This window comes from Aquarana catesbeiana, linkage group LG06 (genome assembly GCF_042186555.1).
Source record: "Aquarana catesbeiana isolate 2022-GZ linkage group LG06, ASM4218655v1, whole genome shotgun sequence".
Taxonomy (NCBI): Eukaryota; Metazoa; Chordata; class Amphibia; order Anura; family Ranidae; genus Aquarana; species Aquarana catesbeiana.
This window is the reverse complement of record NC_133329.1, coordinates 13,575,682-13,597,567: the sequence shown is the minus strand read 5'-3', so window position 1 is coordinate 13,597,567 and position 21,886 is coordinate 13,575,682. Positions and strand designations below refer to the sequence as shown.

General features: G+C 41.2%; 1 protein-coding gene across 2 annotated transcripts in view; it reads left to right on the top strand.

Annotated features, from left to right (window-relative positions):
- Positions 1–1,067: 1,067 nt before the first annotated feature.
- The window catches only part of LOC141147503 (uncharacterized), a 72,241-nt gene continuing 51,422 nt past the window's right edge, over positions 1,068–21,886 (top strand). Inside the window, exons 1-3 of one of the 2 annotated variants that reach the window (XM_073634736.1) lie at positions 1,392–1,519; positions 6,595–6,718; positions 18,141–18,600. In XM_073634736.1, the coding sequence (XP_073490837.1) occupies positions 18,294–18,600 (307 nt within the window). In that variant the 5' untranslated portion in view covers positions 1,392–1,519; positions 6,595–6,718; positions 18,141–18,293. Of the gene's footprint in view, positions 1,520–6,594; positions 6,719–18,140; positions 18,601–21,886 lie in introns of both variants that reach the window. The other variant, XM_073634735.1, reaches the window with a different exon arrangement.

Sequence of the window (21,886 nt, the reverse complement as noted above, 5' to 3'; positions counted from 1 at the left end):
CCCTTCATGTGTACAGGCTTTAGACAGGTTAATTTGGTGGTCTGCGAGCTTGTTTTTAAGTAGGCTTGGTTTTTTTCCTGGGCATTCCCCGGGCCTTGTTGTTACCTGTTTTAGCATTCCAATGCCACTTACTGTGATAGCCAGCAATAGATGAGGGCGGTGGCAAGTTTTTTCGTTATCACGTTGGTGTTTGTATTGGTCCAGCAATGCACCAACACCTTTGCAGCCATTTGTGCTACTTGATGGGTGTTTGGTGTGCTCCTGTACCTTTAAGGAGGGGTGGGCTCCCCTTCAGTCTACCTGCTCTCATTTATCCATCAGAATGCATGTGCCTCCACTGTGGGAACACTCATATTTTAGTGTTAGGACCACAGATACCAGGGTGTCGTGACGAGGCTCTGTGGCTTATGCATGTGTTTGCAAATGCGTGCGGACTAAACCCCTGTTTTTAACGCATACTGTTAGACAGGTTCATTGGGCTGTCTGCGAGCTTGGGCTTTTTCCTGGGCATTCCCCAGGCTTTGTTGATAAGACCCCTTTCACACTGGGGCGCTTTGCTGCCACTACAGCGCTGAAAATAGCGCCTGCAAAGCACCCTGAAACAGCCCCGAGGGCTTTCACACTGGAGTGGTGCGCTAGCAGGATGGTAAAAAAAGTCCTGCTAGCAGAGGTAAATGAGTGGTGTGTATACGGCTCCTTCACCGCTCCTGCCCATTGAAATCAATAGAGCAGCTTGTCTATCCAGCTGGCATAGCGTTGCTGCAGCGGCGTTTTGCTAACGGTTTTAACCCTTTTTCGGCCGCTAGCGGGGGTTAAAACCGCTCCGCTAGTGGCTGAATAGCGCCGCTAAAACAACGGTAAAGCGGCGCTAAAAATAGTTCTGCCCCCAGGCATGATCTGAGCAACCCAATTAGTGATGGAACCATGAAGAGAGTCTTTTATGTAGCAACTGATAGGAGGCAATAAGGATATAGAGAGTGAAACAAATTTCTTGCAGTAAATCTTGCACATTGACCAGGGCGGGGGTTCATACAAGGAAATTGCTACTCTAGGAATACTTTAGATATATGATCAGGGCAGAGACGAGTATTCAGTGATTTTAGTGTAGTCAGGGTTAGAAGGAGGCATTTTCCTTCCCGTGTCATGTCTGGAAATATAGACAAAATCCAGGCACCATTATCGAAGCCAAAGCCCCGGGTCTCAATCTCACCGACTAATCCCAGGCAGTTTGTCCAAAACTTCAGCTTCCATAACTGTAAACGGGGTAACCAGGGCTTCCAGAGGCTCCTGTTACAGGTCTTTGGATACACCGGGCATGGCCTGTCCTCGTTCATTAACACCTGTAAGATTGTCTGGGATAACTCAGCCTACAACAACTATACGAAAGCGTCAGGATCGTACGGGGGAAACACCATGGACCGGTTGACCTACCAGCTGACGGAAAACATCATCCTGGTGGACAATCGCGGGTGTGCCGTTATGCGCAGCCATGAGAAAGGAGAGATATTTGCCCAGCTCGGTAAGTGTGACACATAGGGGGTGTATTTCTAAAAACAATTTGCAGAGCTATTCATCCTGAAAGACTGCGTGTACATTCATTCTACATGAATGGGGGCAAAATTCAATGTTACTTGACTATTTCTTCTCCAGGTTGGATGTTCTTCAATCATAAAAATAGTGTGAATTAAGGGAATACCGCAATATGGTAACTAGATGGAATCGATGAACATAATAAATAAATATGAATACACTATAGTTGTAATCACAGGTGTGCGCAGCCTATTGCATTAGGGTGTACACCCCAAAGCTCAAATATGCGTGCGTGTGTGTTTATGTATGTATATATGTATGCATGTGTAATAAATATATATATACTGTGTATATATATATATATATATATATATATATATATATATATATATATATATATGTATATATACTGTATGTGTATATATATATATATATATATATATATATATATATATATATATATATATATATATATATATACACACACACACACACTCATAAATAAACGTAAAAAACAGTAGAGCAGTGGACTTGTGGACTTGTCAGTAGGGCAGAGGTTGGTGTCAGCTGGGCAGTAGACGGTGTCAGTAGTTTTTTGTTTTTGTTATTAGTTTTTTTTGTATTATCTATTTTACAATTTTTTTTTAAATATTATTTAAAACAATTTTTTAGGAGCCCCATTGTGGGGACATTGGTGAAATATCAGCAGGGGGAATCTGCGCCGCACGGGGTGATTAGGGTGTACCCAGGCACACACCCTGGGCACGCCTATGGTTGTAATGTTGAGAGAATCTGCCCGAGTTTGATTCACAGGCTTTCACATTCTTATTCCTGCTTGAAATTTACAGACTTTGTAGCAAACCCAATAAAGTCTATGGAGGAGGAATCTTGTTATTCAAGTCTGGTCATTTGTAGGGCTACTAAGCAAGATATTGTCAAACAAAAGGTATAGGAAGCCAGGCATTGCTATGAAGGACATCTACCAATGCTAAAATAAAAAAAAAATAAAAAACATTTAACCACTTCAGCCCCAGAAGGATTTACCCCCTTCCTGACCAGAACACTTTTTGCGATTCGGCACTGCATCGCTTTACCTGACAATTGCGCGGCCGTGCGACGTGGCACCCAAACAAAATTGACGTCCTTTTTTTCCCACAAATAGAGCTTTCTTTTGGTGGTATTTGATCTCCTCTGCAGTTTTTATTTTTTGTGCTATAAACAAAAAAAGAGAGACAATTTTGAAAAAAAAGGCAATATTTTTTACTTTTTACTATAATAAATATCCCCAAAAAATATATTTAAAAAAAATGGTTTCCTCAGTTTAGGCCGATATGTATTCTTCTACATATTTTTGGTAAAAAAAATCTCAATAAGCGTATATTGATTGGTTTGTGCAAAAGTTATAGCTTCTACAAAATAGTTTTATGGCATTTTTTTAATATATATTTTTTTCATTAATAATGGCGGTGATCTGCGATTTTTATCGTGACTGTGACATATCAGACACTTTTGACACTATTTTGATACCATTGTCATTTATACAGCGATCAGTGCTACAAATAGCCACTGATTACTATGTAAATGACACTGGCAGGGAAGAGGTTAATCACTAGTGGGCGATGAAGGGGTTAAGTGTGTCCTAGGGAGTGAATCTACCTCTGTGGGGGTGGGGCTTACTGTGACATGACAGTGATCACTGCTCCCGATGACAGGGAGCAGTAGCTCCCTGTCCTGTCACTAGGCAGAACAGGGAAATGCCTTGTTTACATAGGCAGCTCCCCGTTCTGTAGCTCCGTGGGTCCTGCGGGCACGGTCATGGAGCATGCGGCGAGCGTGCGCCCACTAAGCCACGATTTAAAGGGGACGTACCTGTACGCCCATATGCGCAGCCGTGTCATTGTGCCGACGTACATCGTCGTGCGCTGGTCGGCAAGTGGTTAATAAAGAAGCTCCAACACATGCTGAGAGTGTGGCTTCTGTAAGACCACCCTTTTATAGAAAGGAGGCGGGGTTATCCATTCCTTCAAATTATTGGCTCCTGCGACTCATCTGACCAAGGAAAAGGCCATGTACTATATTATAGTTTGTTCTTAACTTTTGGTGGTGAACCTCCAAATGTTTGCAATTGATGAACTTCAAAAATTCTCCCGAAATCAAACCCAACCCTCATCCGTAGTAATACGGTGATAGTAGTTTTACCCAAATAGTATGTTATATGTTTAAATTCCATATGCCAGACAGTAAAGCCACCCCTTAGGTGTCCTGTATATCAAATCAATATATTTAACTTTTCTTTACCAATTCATATCAGTATATTTAGCTACATCCAGGTACAGTATAAACAGGTGCATCTAAAAAATTTGAATATCATCAAAAAGTTAATTTATTTCAGTAATTCAGTTCAAAAAGTGAAACATATATTTTATATAGATGTGTTACACAAAGAGTGATACATTTCTTTCTTTTAACCACTTACGGACCACCCGCGGTCATTGTACGGCGGCTGTTTGAAGGAGGATATCGTTGTTATGGCAGCAGCTAGCTGCCATAACCCCGGTATCCTCGTCTTCAGCGGGCGGTCCGCTACAAGGTAAAAGTGGTCTCTGTGGCGGATTCGCCGCGAGATCACTTTTATCGGTGGCGGGAGAGGGTCCCACCCCCCCTCCAGCCGCGATCCGGTGCCCTCCGCCGCTTACCAGAGCCGCCGGCAGCGGCGGAGGCGATCGTGTCCTGTCAGGAGCTGGGCATAGAGATGAGTGAGGGGAAGATGACTCCCACCCATCTCCATACAATTGCTGGGCGGAAGCAACGTCAAAACGTCACTTCCGCCCACAACTCTTAAAGGGCCATTTTTTTTAAATAATTTTTTTAAATGACATTTTTTTTATTGAATTTTAGTGTAAATATGAGATGTGAGGTCTTTTTAACCTCAGATCTCATATTTAAGAGGACCTGTCATGCTTTTTTCTATTACAAGGGATGTTTACATTCCTTGTAATAGGAATAAAAGTGACAATTTTTATTTTTTAAAAAACAGTGTAAAAATAAAAAATAAAAGGTAAAATCAATATAAAAAAAAATGTAAACGCGCCCCATCCTGGGGAGCTCGCGTGCAGAGCCGAACACATACGTGAGAAGCGCCCACATATGAAAACGGTGTTTAAACCACACTTGTGAGGTATCACCGCATTCGGTAGAGCAAGAGCAATAATTCTAGCCCTAGACGTCCTCTTTAACTAAAAACATGCAACTTGTAGAATTTTTTAAACGTCGCCTATGGAGATTTTTAAGGGTAAAAGTTTGTCGCCATTCCACGAGTGGGTGCAATTCTGAAGCATGACATGTTGGGCATAAATTTACTCGGCGTAACATTATATTTCACAATATAAAAAAAATTGGGCTAACTTTACTGTTGTCTTATTTTTTTAATTCAAAAAAGTGTATTTTTGCAAAAAAAGTGCGCTTGTAAGACCACTGCGCAAATACGGTGTGACATAAAGTATTGCAATGACCGCCATGTTATTCTCTAGGGTGTTAGAAAAAAATGTATAATGTTTGGGGGTTCTAAGTAATTTTCTAGCAAAAAAACCTGTTTTTAACTTGTAAACAACAAATCTCAGAAAGAGGCTCGGTCCTTAACCACTTGCCGCCTGCCATATAGCAGAATGACATCGGCAAAGTGGTTTCAATAACCTGACTGGGCATCATATGACATCCTAAGGATATTAAGCTGCTGCGCGCCCTGGGGGGGGCGCGTGACGATCGTTGTTGCGGTGTGTCAGTCTGACTCTTTACCACGTGATCAGCCGTGTCCAATCACGTTGATCACAATGTAGACAGGAAGAGCCGGTAATCGGCTTTTCCTCACTCGCGTCTGACAGACGCGAGTAAAGGAGAGCCAATCAGCTGCTCTCCTGACAGGGGGGTCTGTGCTGATTGTTTATTAGCACAGCCCCCCCTTGGATCCTGCGCAGGACCACCATCATGCTGCCCAGGACCACCAGGATGGCCATCCACACTGGACCACCAGATATGACCCCCCTAGACCCCCAGGGAAATGCAAATCTGTGCCCAGGCAGCTGCCAATCAGTGCCCACTCACAATGCAGGGATGCCCATCAGTGCCTCACATCTGTGCCACGTATCAATGCCCATCAGTGCCCAGCAGTGCCGCCTATCAGTGCCCATCAATGCACAGTAGTGCCACCTATAATTATCCATCTTTGCAGCCTTTCAGTGCCCATCAGTGTCGCCTATCAGTGCTCATCAGTGCCCACCTGTGCCACCCATGAGTGCCCATCAGTGCCGCCTATCAATGCCCATCAGTGCTGCATATCAGTGCCACCCATCAGTGCCGCCTACCAGTGCCCATCAGTGCCGCATATCAGTGCCCATCGTTGGTGCCCGTCAGTGCCCATCAGTGCCCGCTCATTGGTGCCACCTCATCAGTGCCTCCTTATCAGTGCCCATCAGTGAAAGGGAAAACTTACTTTTTTACAACATTTTATAACAGAAAAAAAACAAAACTTTTATTTTTTTCAAAATAGAGGTGACCAAATACCACCAAAAGAAAGCTCTATTTGTGGGAACAAAATGATAAAAATTTAGTTTGGGTACAGTGATGCATGACCGCGCAATTGTCATTCAAAGTGCGACAGCGCTGAAAGCTAAAAATTGGTCTGGGCAGAAAGGTGTATAAGTGCCCGGTACTGAGGTGGTTAAGTGGTTAATTTTGATGATTATGGCTTACAGGGAGTGACACCTGAAAATGCAGTATCATAGAAAATTAGAATATTACATAAGACCAATAAAAAAAAAAAAAAAAAAAAAAAGGATTTTAAATACATAAATTTGGCTTAGTGAAAAGTCTGTCCATGTACAGTATAGTGTGCACTTAGTACTTGGTCGGGGATCCTTTTGCATGAATTACAGCATCAATGCAGTGTGGCATGGAGGTGATCAGCCTGTGGCACTGCTGAGGTGTTATGGAAGCCCAGGTAATTTTTTGAGATGCACTTGTAGGTCTTACACGCTATTAAAATATACATTTTTATTTTTTTTTCAGCAAATTTGGTGCCTTTAAACATGAAGGTTGATTGGTGCCAAGGGTTTAAGTTGGCAGAAAGAATTGTGAAAGCCGAGTCCCTGGTGCAGCCATCAGATTTCATTTTCCCCATATTCGTCTACAGGTAAGAAAATACAAGCTGTATATCTGTACATTTCTATAAAATTCAATGCAATATGGTTAACTGGCGGCATTCTGTACACCATTTGTGTACAGAACACCCCCCCCCAGAAATTGTGTGATTGGCTCACTGATTTTCCCAGAAGTCTACACTAAGATACAAGTCTGATTTTGGGGATCCCCTACAACAAAAATGTATTTTTGGTGAGATGCTCCTAATGGAAAACACTTGTACAAGGGATGCAGAACCTGCAGCTTTCCTTATTAGTGCCCTGCAGGTGCAGCAGCTAATTGATAGTGATAAAACCACTCCCATACAGATTCACTTCGCACATGGACACAGACAAATAAACAGCTATTTCTCCAGAATAACATAAGTTTGTTATACTCCTTGCAATGTACAGAGATCACCCAGAACGGGAATGATTTTTTCCCAACAAAAGTGGAGTTACTCTTCAAGGTTGTCCTAGTTTTAGATAATGGGCTCCATTCACAAAGCGGTATTTTCCTCCTTAAAATTTGTGGTAAAATAGCTCAGCATTTTTTTTTTTAATTTGCAATTCACAAAAAAAACCTCTACTAAAATAAGGCATGCAGTATTTCATCAAAATACGTGGTATTTGTCTCATAAAACCTTGCAGTATTTTATCTCATGCAATATCCAGTGGGATGGACACAGTGGAGAAGACAGTTTTTGTTGCTAATAAAGAGGTAAAAATGGCCGTAGAAATATGCCAACTCACTAAATCAGTGCGGTCCCTGCAGCATATGCATTAACCACTTGACCTCCGGAAGATTTACCTTCTTAATGACCAGGCCATTTTTTGCATTACGGCACTGCGTTATTTTAACTGACAATTGCGCGGCCGTGCGACGTTGTACCCAAATGCAATTTGTGTCCTTTTTTCCCAAACAAATAGAGCATTCTTTCGGTGGTATTTGATCACCTCTGCGGTTTTTATTTTATTAGGCAATGAACAAAAAACGACCGACAATTTTGAAAAACATTTTTTTTTTTTTTACTTTCTGCTATACAACACATCCAATAAAAAAAATGTAAAAAAATAATTTCTTCAAAAACTTAGACCAATATGTATTCTGCTACATATTTTCGGTAAAATAAAATCCCAATAAGTGTATATTGATTGGTTTGTACAAAAGTTATGACGTCTACAACTATGGGATATTTTTATTTATTTTTTTTTACTAATAATGGAGGTGATCAGAGACTTATAGCGAGACTGCGATATTGCGGTGGACAGTCAGGACACTGAATCCTTAGTAATCAGTGCTAAAAATATGTACTGTCACTGTTTGAATGACACTGGCTGGGAAAGGGGTTAACATCAGGGGTGATCAAAGGGATAACTATGTGCCTAGCTGGTGTTTTACTAAACTGTGGAAGGTGCTTTTACTAGGGGAAAGGCATATATATATATATATATATATATATATATATATATATATATATATATATATATATATATATAGCACCCTCTACCTGAAGGTATGAAGGTAGGTGCTAGAATAGGATTTTTCTGAGTTTAGGATATAGGTGAAGGTACATTTAGACAGGTCTGTGCTCTAGGCTAGGCCTATTTGTTTTGATTTGGGATCAGGAGTGTTCAGTGCAGTGGTGGGTGTGGTCACCTGTGCTCTGATTCAGAGACGCCTCCCCTGCTTTCAGGAAGCTGGTTCTGGAACAGAGGTTGGACCTGAAGTCTGAGTGGCAGGCAGCTCATGTGAGGAGCTCTGACCAATTACCTTTCGGTATTGGCAGGGGGCGTGAATCCTGTATAAGCTGGGATCACATGCTGCTAGGGAGGAGTTCGGGCAGTGCAGGAAAAGATAGAATAGAGAACTAGGCTGCTGTACCAGGCATCCCCACGTGGGGGATGTGCCGAGTGCGGAGGAGGGCTGGAGGAGCCACTGAGATGTATTTCAGGATAAAGATCTTCACCATGGAGATGGAGTCGAGTGCCTGTGACCGGGGAACACTGGACTTGTACTTTGGAGAAGGTCAGTGCTAGAGACGCAAGAGGAAAGTTGCTGAGGATAGAGTCAAGCGCTTGTGACCGGGGAACATAGGACTTGTACTTTGGAGGAGGTCAGTGTGGAAGAAGCGGAGAGGAGAACTGGAGAGAGTACTGCAGAATGCTGTGGCCGGGGAACGCAGTGTTTGCAGTCATGGACTGGCTGATATCAGTAGTCTGCCTATTACCACGTCAGGCCAACGGGGAGAGGTGCCGAGTATCTCTGGCCTAGTGTCAGCGAAATTTGGTTGTACGCAAAGCACACAGCCAAATCTCCTGTTTCTAATCATAATAACAATTTCGTCTAATGATATAATACCATCTCACCTTTAGATCATATGTCTCTCCTCTGGTGTAGCTCATCCTCTGGTGTGTGCCTCATCCAGCCAACTAGACAAATAATCACAACCTCATCGTTCCAGTTCCACAATCACCCTGCAGCCACCCTCAGCTGTCTGCGTGAGCCACTTTATTAGCATATCAATAGGAGGTCTCGGAGCTCGAGGGTTCAGCCTCCAACAGCCAATAACACCTCTTACAAAGATTGTGACCTCACAGGATATCAATGACCATATAAGCATTTAACACAGGAAAATGCAACAACCAATGAACAATGACTAAAGGAGTCTTATGGGTGTGTCTGAGCAGAGACAGGGTGCCTGTATGTTTTTAGAAGCCACATGGCTTTCAAACATTAACCCTGTCTCCAACCAGAACCCAAAAGACTCCCGTATTTCCGTTGATAGAAATCCCTATTATACATTGTTCCAGAGAACAATGTATACCTGGATTATTCTACTGTCTTTGTGGACGAGAGATTATCGGCAGGCGTACACTCATTGGGCCACAAATGTGTTGATCAGGCACACAGGGGCAACACGAGAGCACACTCGTTAAACCGATAATGTCTTTGCAGAGCGAACACATCCCCACTAGACGATCGTTCTGTGCATCGCACAGGGGCCCTTAGCTGGTGGACACTCCACAAACATTTCTCTACATTGCCAAAGAGCTTTTCACTACCAAACGGATCTCAACCAGAGTTGGTCTGTCCCAGTCAGCTATTAGAGCGGGCTGTGATTGAACACACACTGGGAGACTTATGACAATACATTAATATAAAATTTTCCACAACACCTAGTAATGCAGTTTGGTAATAACTTCCAAAAGTCTGTGAAGCTACCAAATTCTTTGAGCCACCCGGGAGAGGTATTGTGTGCCTCTGGCTTATTGATTTGCTCAAGCAACACTATTTAAGAGACTTTAAAGTACATTCAGCAAGCTGGGGTTATTCAAAGTGATCCCTGTTTGTAGTATTGGAGGTGAAGCAAAGGTAATCTAACAGTTTTGCAGTAGAAGATTTGTACAGGAGGAGTGATACTCTGCAGGAGTCAGTGCAGGAGAGGAGGAGCAATAGCCTGCAGATAAGACATGCTGAAGAAATAGGCTGCGGATGTTAGAGGTGCAACACTAATAATTAATACTCTACAAATATGATGATCAGTCAACAAGTGCTATGGGCATCTCATATCTTCCCTTAGGCCCCTTTCACACTGGGGCGGTAGGGGGCGTCGGCGGTAAAACAGCGCTATTTTTAGCGCTGTTTTACCGCGGTATTCGACAAATATGATGATCAGTCAACAAGTGCTATGGGCATCTCATATCTTCCCTTAGGCCCCTTTCACACTGGGGTGGTAGGGGGCGTCAGAGGTAAAACAGCGCTATTTTTAGCGCTGTTTTACCGCGGTATTCGACAAATATGATGATCAGTCAACAAGTGCTATGGGCATCTCATATCTTCCCTTAGGCCCCTTTCACACTGGGGCGGTAGGGGGCGTCGGCGGTAAAACAGTGCTATTTTTAGCGCTGTTTTACCGCGGTATTCGACAAATATGATGATCAGGCAACAAGTGCTATGGGCATCTCATATCTTCCCTTAGGCCCCTTTCACACTGGGGTGGTAGGGGGCGTCGGCGGTAAAACAGCGCTATTTTTAGCGCTGTTTTACCGCGGTATTCGGCCGCTAGCGGTGCAGTTTTAACCCCCCGCTGGCGGCCGAAAAAGGGTTAAAACCCCTCGTACAGCACGGCTATAGCCGTGGTATTACCACGGTATAGCCGCGCTGTCCCATCGATTTTAATGGGCAGGAGCGGTGGAGGAGCGGTGAATACACCGCTCCTTCACCGCTCCAAAGATGCGGCTTGCAGAACTTTTTTTACCGTCCTGCCAGCGCACCGCTTCAGTGTGAAAGCCCTCGGGCTTTCACACTGAACAAACAGCGGAGGCTGTTTAGGGGCGGTTTGCAGGCGGTATTTTTAGCGCAATAACGCCTGCAAACCACCCCAGTGTGAAAGGGGCCTTATCCTACTCAAGTTATATCCCGCAATAAACGCAACAAAACTACGCAAATGACTGCTCAATTGGTTCAGAAGTGATAGATGGGGGTCTGGCGGCAGGGTGATTTGGTGGATGTTAGTAACCAGTGGTAACCACACCGCTACATATATATATATATTTTCTAACTTATACCTGACCTCTACCAGCCATGGATGAATTGGAATTCAGATCACAATGAATCTATTAATATTTAGGTCTTACTAATATACTGTTATTGTTTTAAAACATATTGTGGATCGAAATCCAATGTTACATTGTTTTTTTTTCCTTTCTTTTTATGTTTACTATGTATTACTTGGAGTATTGAGCGCCTAAGCATCTGCGTATGCTATATTCTTTATACTTACTTTCAAAATGTTAATAAAACTTTTTATAAAAATATCAAATATTAAATTAAAATACTATAAAAAAATCACACACAACCTTTAGCTACAATGTTGTTGTATTTTTATTGGTTGAAGAATGGTATTTATATATGTGTGTGATTTTTGATACTAGTTTCCCTGGTAACCTCTGGAGGAACTCTCAGCTTCCATGGAACCCTGGTTGACCAACCTGACTTTAAGGTCATTTTTGCTGTGTTATTTGGGAAGCCATTACTCTATCTTTGGACAGGTCTGTTAGAGATTAGCCATTCAGGGTTATTTACTAAAACTGGAGAGTGCAAAATCTGGTGCAGCTCTACGTAGAATACAATCAGCTTCCAGGTTTTATTGCCAAAGCTTAACTGAACAAGCTGAAGGTAGAAGCTGATTAACCACTTGGCGTCCGCGTTATAGCCGAATGACGGCCCCAGCGCGGACCTGAATTTCCGGGAGGCCATCATATGACGTCCTCCCCTTTGCACACTCCCCGTGTGCCCCCTGCAGGGCGCGCGCTGTGATTAGACATGTGCAGGATGAAAAAATTTGTTTAGTTTCATTTCGTTTCGATTCGTTATTTAACTAAATTCGTTAAGGTTAAATTTGTTGCATTCGTTACATTCGTTTTCGGAATTCGTTTCGTTCCGTATTCGAATTCGAAAACATTCGACCGCATTCGAAAAAATTCGACCGTATTCGAAAATACTATCAAATTGGAAAAAAAAAAAAACACATTCGAAAAAAACTGTCAAATTTGAAAAAATTCTACCACATTCGAAAAAAACTATAAAATTCGAAAAAATTATACCGCATTCGAAAAAAACATTAACTGAATATGAAAAAGTAAACTATATTTGAAATTCATATAGAATGAAATCGAATTCCAATAGAAAAGATTAGGATAGAATAGAAAATATAAAAGAATAGCATAGAAAAACAATAGAACAGAATAGAAAAAAATATAATATATTGTATTCTAATCTTTTCTATTTGAATTCGAATTCATTCTGTACCAAATTCCAATTTCGGAAGATGGTTATATATATATTATATTTTTTTTTTCTATTCTCTTCCATTGTTTTTCTATGCTATTCTTTTCTATTCTATTCTAAACTTTTCTATTCGAATTTGAATTCATTCTATGCGAAATTCGAATTTCGGAAGATGGCTTCTAAAATTAGAATTTCGTATAGAATGAATTCTAATTTGAATAGAAATGATTAGAATAGAAAATAAAAGAAATAGAATAGACTAGAAAAACAATAGAACAGAAGAGAATAAAATATAATATATATATTATATTTTTTCTATTCTGTTTCATTGTTTTTCTATGCTATTCTTTTTTATTCTATTCTAAACTTTTCTATTCGAATTTGAATTCATTCTATACGAAATTCGAATTTCGGAAGATGGCTTCTGAAATTCGAATTTCGTATAGAATGAATTTGAATTTGAATAGAAAATAATAGAAAAGAATAGACTAGAAAAACAATAGAACAGAACAGAATATATATATATATATATATATATATATATATATATATATATATATATATATATATACATATATATATTATATCTTATTCTATTCTGTTCTATTGTTTTTCTAGTCTATTCTTTCTACTCTATTCTAATCTTTTCTATTCAAATTCATTTTATACGAAATTCGAACTCCGGATGATGGTTTTATATATATATATATTATATTATATTTTTTCTATTCTGTTCTATTGTTTATATATATATATATATATATATATATATATATATATATATAAAACCATCTTCCGAAATTGGAATTTGGTACAGAATGAATTTGAATAGAAAAGATTAGAATAGAATATTTTATTTTTTTTCTATTCTGTTCTATTGTTTTTCTATGCTATTCTTTTATATTATTTTCTGTTCTATTCTATATTCTATTTGAATTCATTCTGTACCATTCTGTACCAAATTCCAATTTGGGAAGATGGTTTTATATATATATATATATATATATATATATATAATTTTTTTCGATTCTGTTCTATTGTTTTTCTGTTCTAGTTTTTTCTATTAGAGTACTATTTCATTCTGTTTCTGTATAACCATTTTCAGAAATTCAAATTTCGTATAGAATGAATTTGCATTCAAATAGAAAAGATTAGAATAAAATAGAAAATAATAGAAAAGAATAGATAAACAATAGACCAGCATAGATAAAAATAAAATAAATAAAATATATATATATATATATATATATATATATATATATATATATATATATATAAAACCATCTTTCGTAATTTGAATTTCTTATAAAAGGAATTCAAATTTGAATAGAAAAGATTAGAATAGAGTAGAAGAGAAAAGACTAGAAAAACAATAGAACAGAATAGAATAAAATATATATATTATATTTTATTCTGTTCTGTTCTATTGTTTGTCTAGTCTATTATTTTCTATTCTAATCTTTTCTATTCAAATTCGAATTCATTCTATACGAAATTCCACTTTCAGAAGCCATCTTCCGAAATTCGAATTTCGTATAGAATGAATTCAAATTCGAATAGAAAAGTTTAGAATAGAATAGAAAATAATAGAAAAGAATAGACTAGAAAAACAATAGAACAGAATAGAAGAAAATATAATATATATTATATTTTCTTCTATTCTGTTCTATTGTTTTTCTAGTCTATTCTTTTCTATTATTTTTTGTTCTAATATTTTCTATTCAAATTCAAATTCATTCTATACGAAATTCAAACTTCAGAAGCCATGTTCCGAAATTCGAATTTCGTATAGAATGAATTTGAATTTGAATTGAAAAGACTATTATAGAATATAAAATAATAGAAAAGAAAAGCATAAAAAAACAATAGAAGAGAATAATAATAAAAATTATATATAAATATATATATTCTATTGCTTTATTATTTTATATTCTATCTTATTGTTTTTTTTAGAAAAATGTTTTCTATTTTTTTCGAATTCGATTCGGATTTGTCTTCGAATTCGATTCGAATTTGTCTTCGAATTCGATTCGAATTTGTCTTCGAATTTGATTCAAATTAGTTTTCGAATTCGATTCCAATATGTTTTCAAATTCGTTCGTTTTTTTTTTCGGATTAGTTTAAATTCTTTACTTTTGTAATTCGGAAATTCGGATGCATCAAAAAAAAGCAGATCACCGGCTTATGTGCAAGGGACATCGGTCCCGAAGAGGAAGAGGCAATTCTGCCTCATCTGTGCCCACCAGTACCCCCTGCCAGTGCCACCTGCCATTGCCACCTGCCAGTGCCCACAATGCTCACCAGTGTCACCTATCAATGCCCAGAAGTGCCTCCTATCAATGCCCACCAGTGGTGCCAATCAGTGCCTCATCAGTGCCACCTAGCAGTGCTGCCTATCAGTGTCACCTACCAGTGCCGATCAGTGCCCATTATTGCCACCCATCAGTGCCCATCACTGCCACCTATCGGTGCCCATCAGTGCAGCCTCATCAGCGTACATCAATGAAAGAGAAAAATGACCTGTTTTCAAAATTTTATAACAAAATATAAAATAATATACACTTAAAAAAAAAAATGGTCTTTTTAAATTTTTTTAACAAAAAATAAAAACCGCAGAGGTGATCAAATACCACCAAAAGAAATCTCTATTTGTGGGAAAAAAATGATAAAAATTTCATTTGGGTACAGTGTAGCATGACCGCGCAATTGTCATCCAAAGTGCGACAGCGCTAAAAGCTGAAAATTGGTCTGGGCAGGAGGGGGGTTTAAGTGCCCAGTAAGCAAGTGGTTAAAGTAAATCTCTCCCATTATAGAAAACACAACTTTGTTGCGCTGGGATCAAAAAAGCAATGAAATAAATTATATGAATAAAAAGCAGCTGACACAATATGCAGGAAAAGCACAGTAGAGATATATAAGAAATGGTGTAGCGCTTATATGGGAACTGAATCACTCATAAATTTAATTGGACAATAAAGTCCACATAAAAATTCTTGTGGAGATCACTTGCTCCAACAACGTCACCAACACCCAAACACACTGCCTCTTACCAAAGGGAAGCTAAAAGCTCGCAAGACAATAAATCATTAGCGGCTCTTCAACAGCTAAGGGTATAGAGAAAAGCAGCAGAGCCTGCATTCACTATATCTGCTCTCCCCAGAAGCCTGCAGTTCCTATATCTGCTCTCCCCAGAAGCCTGCAGTTCCTATATCTGGTCTCCCCAGAAGCCTGCAGTTCCTATATCTGGTCTCCCCAGAAGCCTGCAGTTCCTATATCTGGTCTCCCCAGAAACCTGCAGTTCCTATATCTGCTCTCCCCAGAAGCCTGCAGTTCCTATATCTGGTCTCTCCAGAAGCCTGCAGTTACTATATCTGGTCTCCTCAGGAGCCTGCACTCACTATATTTGGTCTCCCACAGTACACAGAACATGGAAATGCAATTATTTTAGTAAATGTAAACTGCTAAATACCTTTTCTCATCAGCAGTATATAGCAGTCTTGTGACTTCTATCAGTGTCTGATTAAAACTTGTAGGAGAAGTTTTCATTCTTTTCTGACTGTCCTATGAGGCTGCAGGACCCCTGGCCCTCTGTCTGGACAGCGCTGATTGTCCCTGATCACATGCACTCTACCATGAACTTTACCAATACACACCAAACTGAGCATGTGCAGAGTGCCTCCAAGGCTCTGTATTATCAGCAGAAGGAATTGGGACAGTGGACGAAGGGGAGGATCAGAGAAGACAGGATTAACCTAGTAGGTTTCACAGTGAGTATAACACGCATGCTTTACTGCATATACACACTGATTTTACTGTTGTGGGATTAGTAGCACTTTAAGCTTTGACAAAAATCCCTGGAAACTGATTGGTTTCTATGCAGAGCTGAACCAGTTTTTGCACTCTCCTGTTTTAGTAAATCTCCTCCAATGTGTCTAATTGTTTGCCAAATGTGAGCTGAACAAGAGAGATTAACTACTTGCCGGCCAACTACTTGTTCTTTAAATAGCTTCAGCAGGCGCATGCCCACTGCACGTCGCCAGAGCTGATGTACATGACCGGCAGCCACGATGTCCTCCGGCCAACCGCGATCGCTCCACAGAGAGACAGAATGAGCATCTGCCAATGTAAACAGACAGATCCCCGTTCTGTCAGGGGAGTATAGTGTGATCGTCTATACCTAGTGATTAGGAACAGCGATCTCTCTCTACTCCCAGGCAGCCCATCCCCCCCACAGTTAGAATCACCTCCCAGGAAACACACTTAGCCCCTTAAACACCCCCTAGTGTTAACCCCTTCCCTGCCAGTGACATTTATACAGTAATCAGTGGTCTATTTTTAGCACTGATCACTTTATAAATGTCATTGTTCCCAAAAATGTGTCAAAGGTGTCCGATCTGTCCGCCGCAATGTCGTAGTCCCATCAAAAATCACTAGTAAAATAAAAATGAATAATAAAAATGTCATAAATAGATTCCCTATTTGGTAGACGCTATACGTTTTGTGCAAACCAATCGATATACGATTAAGGCGATTTTTTTTTTTTCTTACCAAAAATATGTAGAAGAATATAGAGAGATCTTCTGTCGTGTCAGTGATCGTGAACAGTGATTTCTGTCATGTTCCTGCCAGCCCATCCCCCCTACACTTAGAACACACCCAGGGAACAAAGTTAACCCCTTGATCGCCCCCTAGTGTTAACCCCTTCCCAATGATAATAATGGTCCCCAAAAAGTGTAATTTGGGGTCATATTTTTTCCGCCGCAATGTTGCAGTCCTGCTAAAAAAACGCAGATCACCGCCATTACCAGTAAAAAATAAATTAAAGTCCATAAATCTATCCCGTAGTTTGTAGAAACTATAACCTTTGCGCAAACCAATCAATATACGCTTATTGCGATTTTCTTTTTACCAAAAATATGTAGTAGAATACATATTGGCCTAAATTTATGAACTTTGTTTTTTTACATTTTTTTTTTTTGAATTTGTATTATAGCAAAAAGTAAAAAATATTGTTTTTTTTTTTAAATTGTCGGCCTTTTTTTGTTTATAGCGCAAAAAATGAAAACCGCAGAGGTGATCAAATACCACCAAAAAAAAGCTCTATTTGTGGGGCAAAAAGCACATCAATTTTGTTTTGGTACAACGTCGCACGACTACGCATTTTTCAGTTAAAGCGACGCAGTGCCGTATTGCAAAAAATGGCCCGGTCAAGGAAGTGGGTAAATCCTTCCGGGGCTGAAGTGGTTAAACTAATTAAACTAAACTAAATTAGTTAAATAACTAATTGAAACAAAACAATTGTTTTTTTTTGCCTTTCCTGGCCACAGCTTCCACAGTTCAGGTCCTCTTTAATGTATTTATCTGCTAAAACCCTACAGGGGGAAAAAAAATCATAAGAAAATATCTATTTGAAATTGTTTCTATTAATATTAGAATGAGGGGTGTATGGACAGGTCTAATCTGATGCAAGAAAAAGTTGGCTCTATTCATCTCTCACAGAATGCAGGAAGGGATATATAAACATTTACTTGTAGGTTGCTGAGTGACTGGTTCTCTTGTAGAAAAACTTGTAGGAGGATCTCCTAGAACCTTGTGTTTTATGATAACTTTAAAGAGTTTAATCTTTGTACTTTTGTATTTAGGCAATAAGGAACCAAGTTCAGGAAAGTGCTATAAATACTCAATTGAAAGTGAGCAAAAGGTTCTTTATCTGGTTTGAAAAGCTAGAAACAAATAAGAACATTGGGATTTTCCTCTGCTGCAGACAGAAGAAGACATAATTGCGGGAGGTAGACATGGATATGGACGAGCTCAGACAAGCCATTGATAATTTTAGCTTTGATAGATGTAAAGGGGGCAACAAGGGCTTCAATAGAATCCTCATCCAGCTGTTCGGGTTGATGGGACATGGAAGGTCCACATTTATTAACACCTGTATATACGTGTGGCAAGATGGTGAATACCAGAGCTGGGCAGAGGCAAATGCAGGAGAATCAGCTGTTACCTGGAAGAGACTACCATATAAACTCACAAACAACATCACACTGGTAGATAATCGAGGACTGCACAGCTATACGATTGGAGATATCTACGCTCAGCTCGGTAAGTGAGAATAATCTTGATGCTTTCAATGTCCATGGAACTGAAAACTAGAATAGTTGAATGACAATACTGAGGGCCAGAGGCTTCACTAGAGGATGGCTACTGGGGTTCATAGCCCCGTGTCTCTAGGGCAGGGGCCGGTGTTCTGCCGAGAAAGTTCCGCTTGGCGGATAAGGACCCCCCTCTACTACGCAGGCACTGCGCCTGTGCAGTAGGATCCGGCGGAAATAGCCGAAGGTGAATAGGTGAAAATCAGCTGTACACGGCATCTGTGAGAGGGCCCCTCGCTTCCCTCGCCACGCTTCGGCACGGCCTCGCTTCGCTTGGCTCTTTTTTATTCCCCCTCTAGGTCCACTTGGATGGTGGGGAAGGAACCTGGACCTAGGGCGCAGGCGCCGTGTACAGCTGATTGAAGATTTTGAGCTTCGGCTATCTCCGGCGGCTGATAGTAGTTCGTACTGCGCAGGCGCTGCGCCTGCGCAGTACAGGGGGGGTCCTTATCCGCCGAGGGAGCTTTTTTGGCAAGACACCGGCCCACCACCACTAAATGCGGGCACCCGGACCGCGGACATTTTTGTCGCTGTCCTCTTCATTGGAAAGCAGCGAGCGGCCAGTATCACAGGGCTGGATGGAGGCGGGAACTGCTGGAGTTAACTTTTTACTTTAAACAGCAGGTGATTGGTTGCCGGGTGATCCTAACAACCAGTCACCAGCCTGTTAATGTTAAAGGTTTATTTCAGTAGTTCCCGCCCCCATCCAGCCCTGTGATGCCAATCTCTGCTACTCTGCTTGCTGTACACCTGTGTAAGGTAGGTGAGTTCTACCTACACAGTGTGTGTTTGTGGGAGAGGGGTGCAGAGGACACTACAGTGGGGGTGCAGATGACAGAGGGCACTACAGTGAGGGGGTGCAGAGAACACTACAGTGGGGGTGCAGAGGACAGAGGGCACTACAGTGAGGGGGTGCAGAGGGCACTACAGTGAGGGGGTGCAGTGGACAGAGGACACTACAGTGGGGGTGCAGTGGACAGAGGACACTACAGTGGGGGTGAAGAGGACACTACAGTGGGGGTGCAGAGGACACTACAGTGGGGGGTGAAGAGGACACTACAGTGGGGGGTGCAGGGAACAGAGAACACTACAGTGGTGGGAGTGCAGGGGACAGAGGACACTACAGTGGGGGGTTCAGTGCTGGGCACTGGTGAGGCTGCATTGCTGGGCACTGGTGAGGCTGCATTGCTGGGCACAGGTGAGGCTACATTGCTGGGCACTGGTGAGGTTAAATTGCTGGGCACAGGTGAGGCTGCGTTCCTGGGCACAGATAAAGCTGCATTGCTGGGCACTGGTGAGGCTGCATAGATGGGCACAGCTGAGCCCTGCACTCTTTATGTAGCGCACTTCTGAGCCCTGGGGCTCTCTGGGGACCCTGATGTAAGAGGAGCTCTATGGGGACCCTGATGTAAGGGGAGCTCTCTGGGGACCCTGATGTAAGTGGGGGGACTCTCTGGGGACCCTGATGTAAAGGGGGATCTACACTCAGTTATGTAACATTATTTTATATATAGATATACATATATGTATAAAGAATCTCACAAAAGTGAGTAGACCCCTCACATTTTTGTAAATATTTTCTTCTATCTTTTCATGTGACAACACTGAAGAAATGACACTTTGCTACAATGTAAAGTAGTGAGTGTACAGCTTGTATAACAGTGTAAATTTGCTGTCCCCTCAAAATAACTCACACAGCCATTAATGTCTAAACTGCTTGCAACAAAAGTGAGTACACCCCTAAGTGAAAATGTCCAAATTGGGCCCAATTAGCCATTTTCCCTCCCCGGAGTCGTGTAACTTGTTGGTGTTACAAGGTCTCAGGTGTGAATGAGGAGCAGGTGTGTTAAATTTGGTGTTATCGCTCTCACTCTCTCATACTGGTCACTGGAAGTTCAACATGGCACCTCATGACAAAGAACTCTCTGAGGATCTGCAAAAAAGAATTGTTGCTCTACATAAAAATGGCCTAGGCTATAGGAACATTGCCAAGACCCTGAAACTGAGCTGCAGCACAGTAGCCAAGACCATGCAGCGGTTTAACAGGACAGGTTCCACTCAGAAAAGGCCTCGCAATGGTTGACCAAAGAAGTTGAGTGCACGTGCTCAGCGTCATATCTAGAGGCTGTCTTCCCAGAAGGAAGCCTCTTCTGAAGATGATGCACAAGAAAGCCTGCAGACAAGCAGACTAAGGACTAGGGATGAGCTTCGAGTTCGAGTCGAACTCATGTTCGACTCGAACATTGGCTGTTCGCAAGTTCGCCGAACAGCGAACAATTTGGGGTGTTTGCGGCAAATTCGAATGCCGCGGAACACCCTTTAAAAGTCTATGGGAGAAATCAAAAGTGCTAATTTTAAAGGCTTATATGCAAGTTATTGTCATAAAAAGTGTTTGGGGACCTGGGTCCTGCCCCAGGGGACATGGATTAATGCAAAAAAAAGTTTTAAAAACGGCCGTTTTTTCAGGAGCAGTGATTTTAATAATGCTTAAAGTCAAACAATAAAAGTGTAATATCCCTTTAAATTTTGTACCTGGGGGGTGTCTATAGTATTCCTGTAAAGGGGCGCATGTTTCCTGTGTTTAGAACAGTCTAACAGCAAAATGACATTTTGAAGAAAAAAAAACCCATTTAAAACTACCCGCGGCTATTGCATTGCCGACAATACACATAGAAGTTCATTGATAAAAACGGCATGGGAATTCCCCAAAGGGGAACCCCGAACCAAAAAAAAAAAATGACGTGGGAGTCCCCCTAAATTCCATACCAGGCCCTTCAGGTCTGGTATAGATATTAAGGGGAACCCCGGCCAAAATTAAAAAAAAAAATGACGTGGGGTTCCCCCTAAATTCCATACCAGACCCTTCAGGTCTGGTATGGATTTAAAGGGGAACCCCACGCCAAAAAAAAAAAAAAAAAAAACGGTGTGAGGTCCCCCCAACAATCCATACCAGACCCTTATCTGAGCGCGCAACCTGGCAGGCCGCAGGAAAAGAGGGGGGGACAAGAGTGCGGCCCTCCCCCCCTCCTGAACCATACCAGGCAACATGCCCTCAACATTGGGAGGGTGCTTTGGGGTAGCCCCCCAAAACACCTTGTCCCCATGTTGATGAGGACAAGGGCCTCATCCCCACAATCCTGGCCAGTGGTTGTGGGGGTCTGCGGGCAAGAGACAAGAGACAGTTTTTGACAATTCCTTTATTTAAATGCTTCTTCTTTCTTCTATCTTCCTTCATC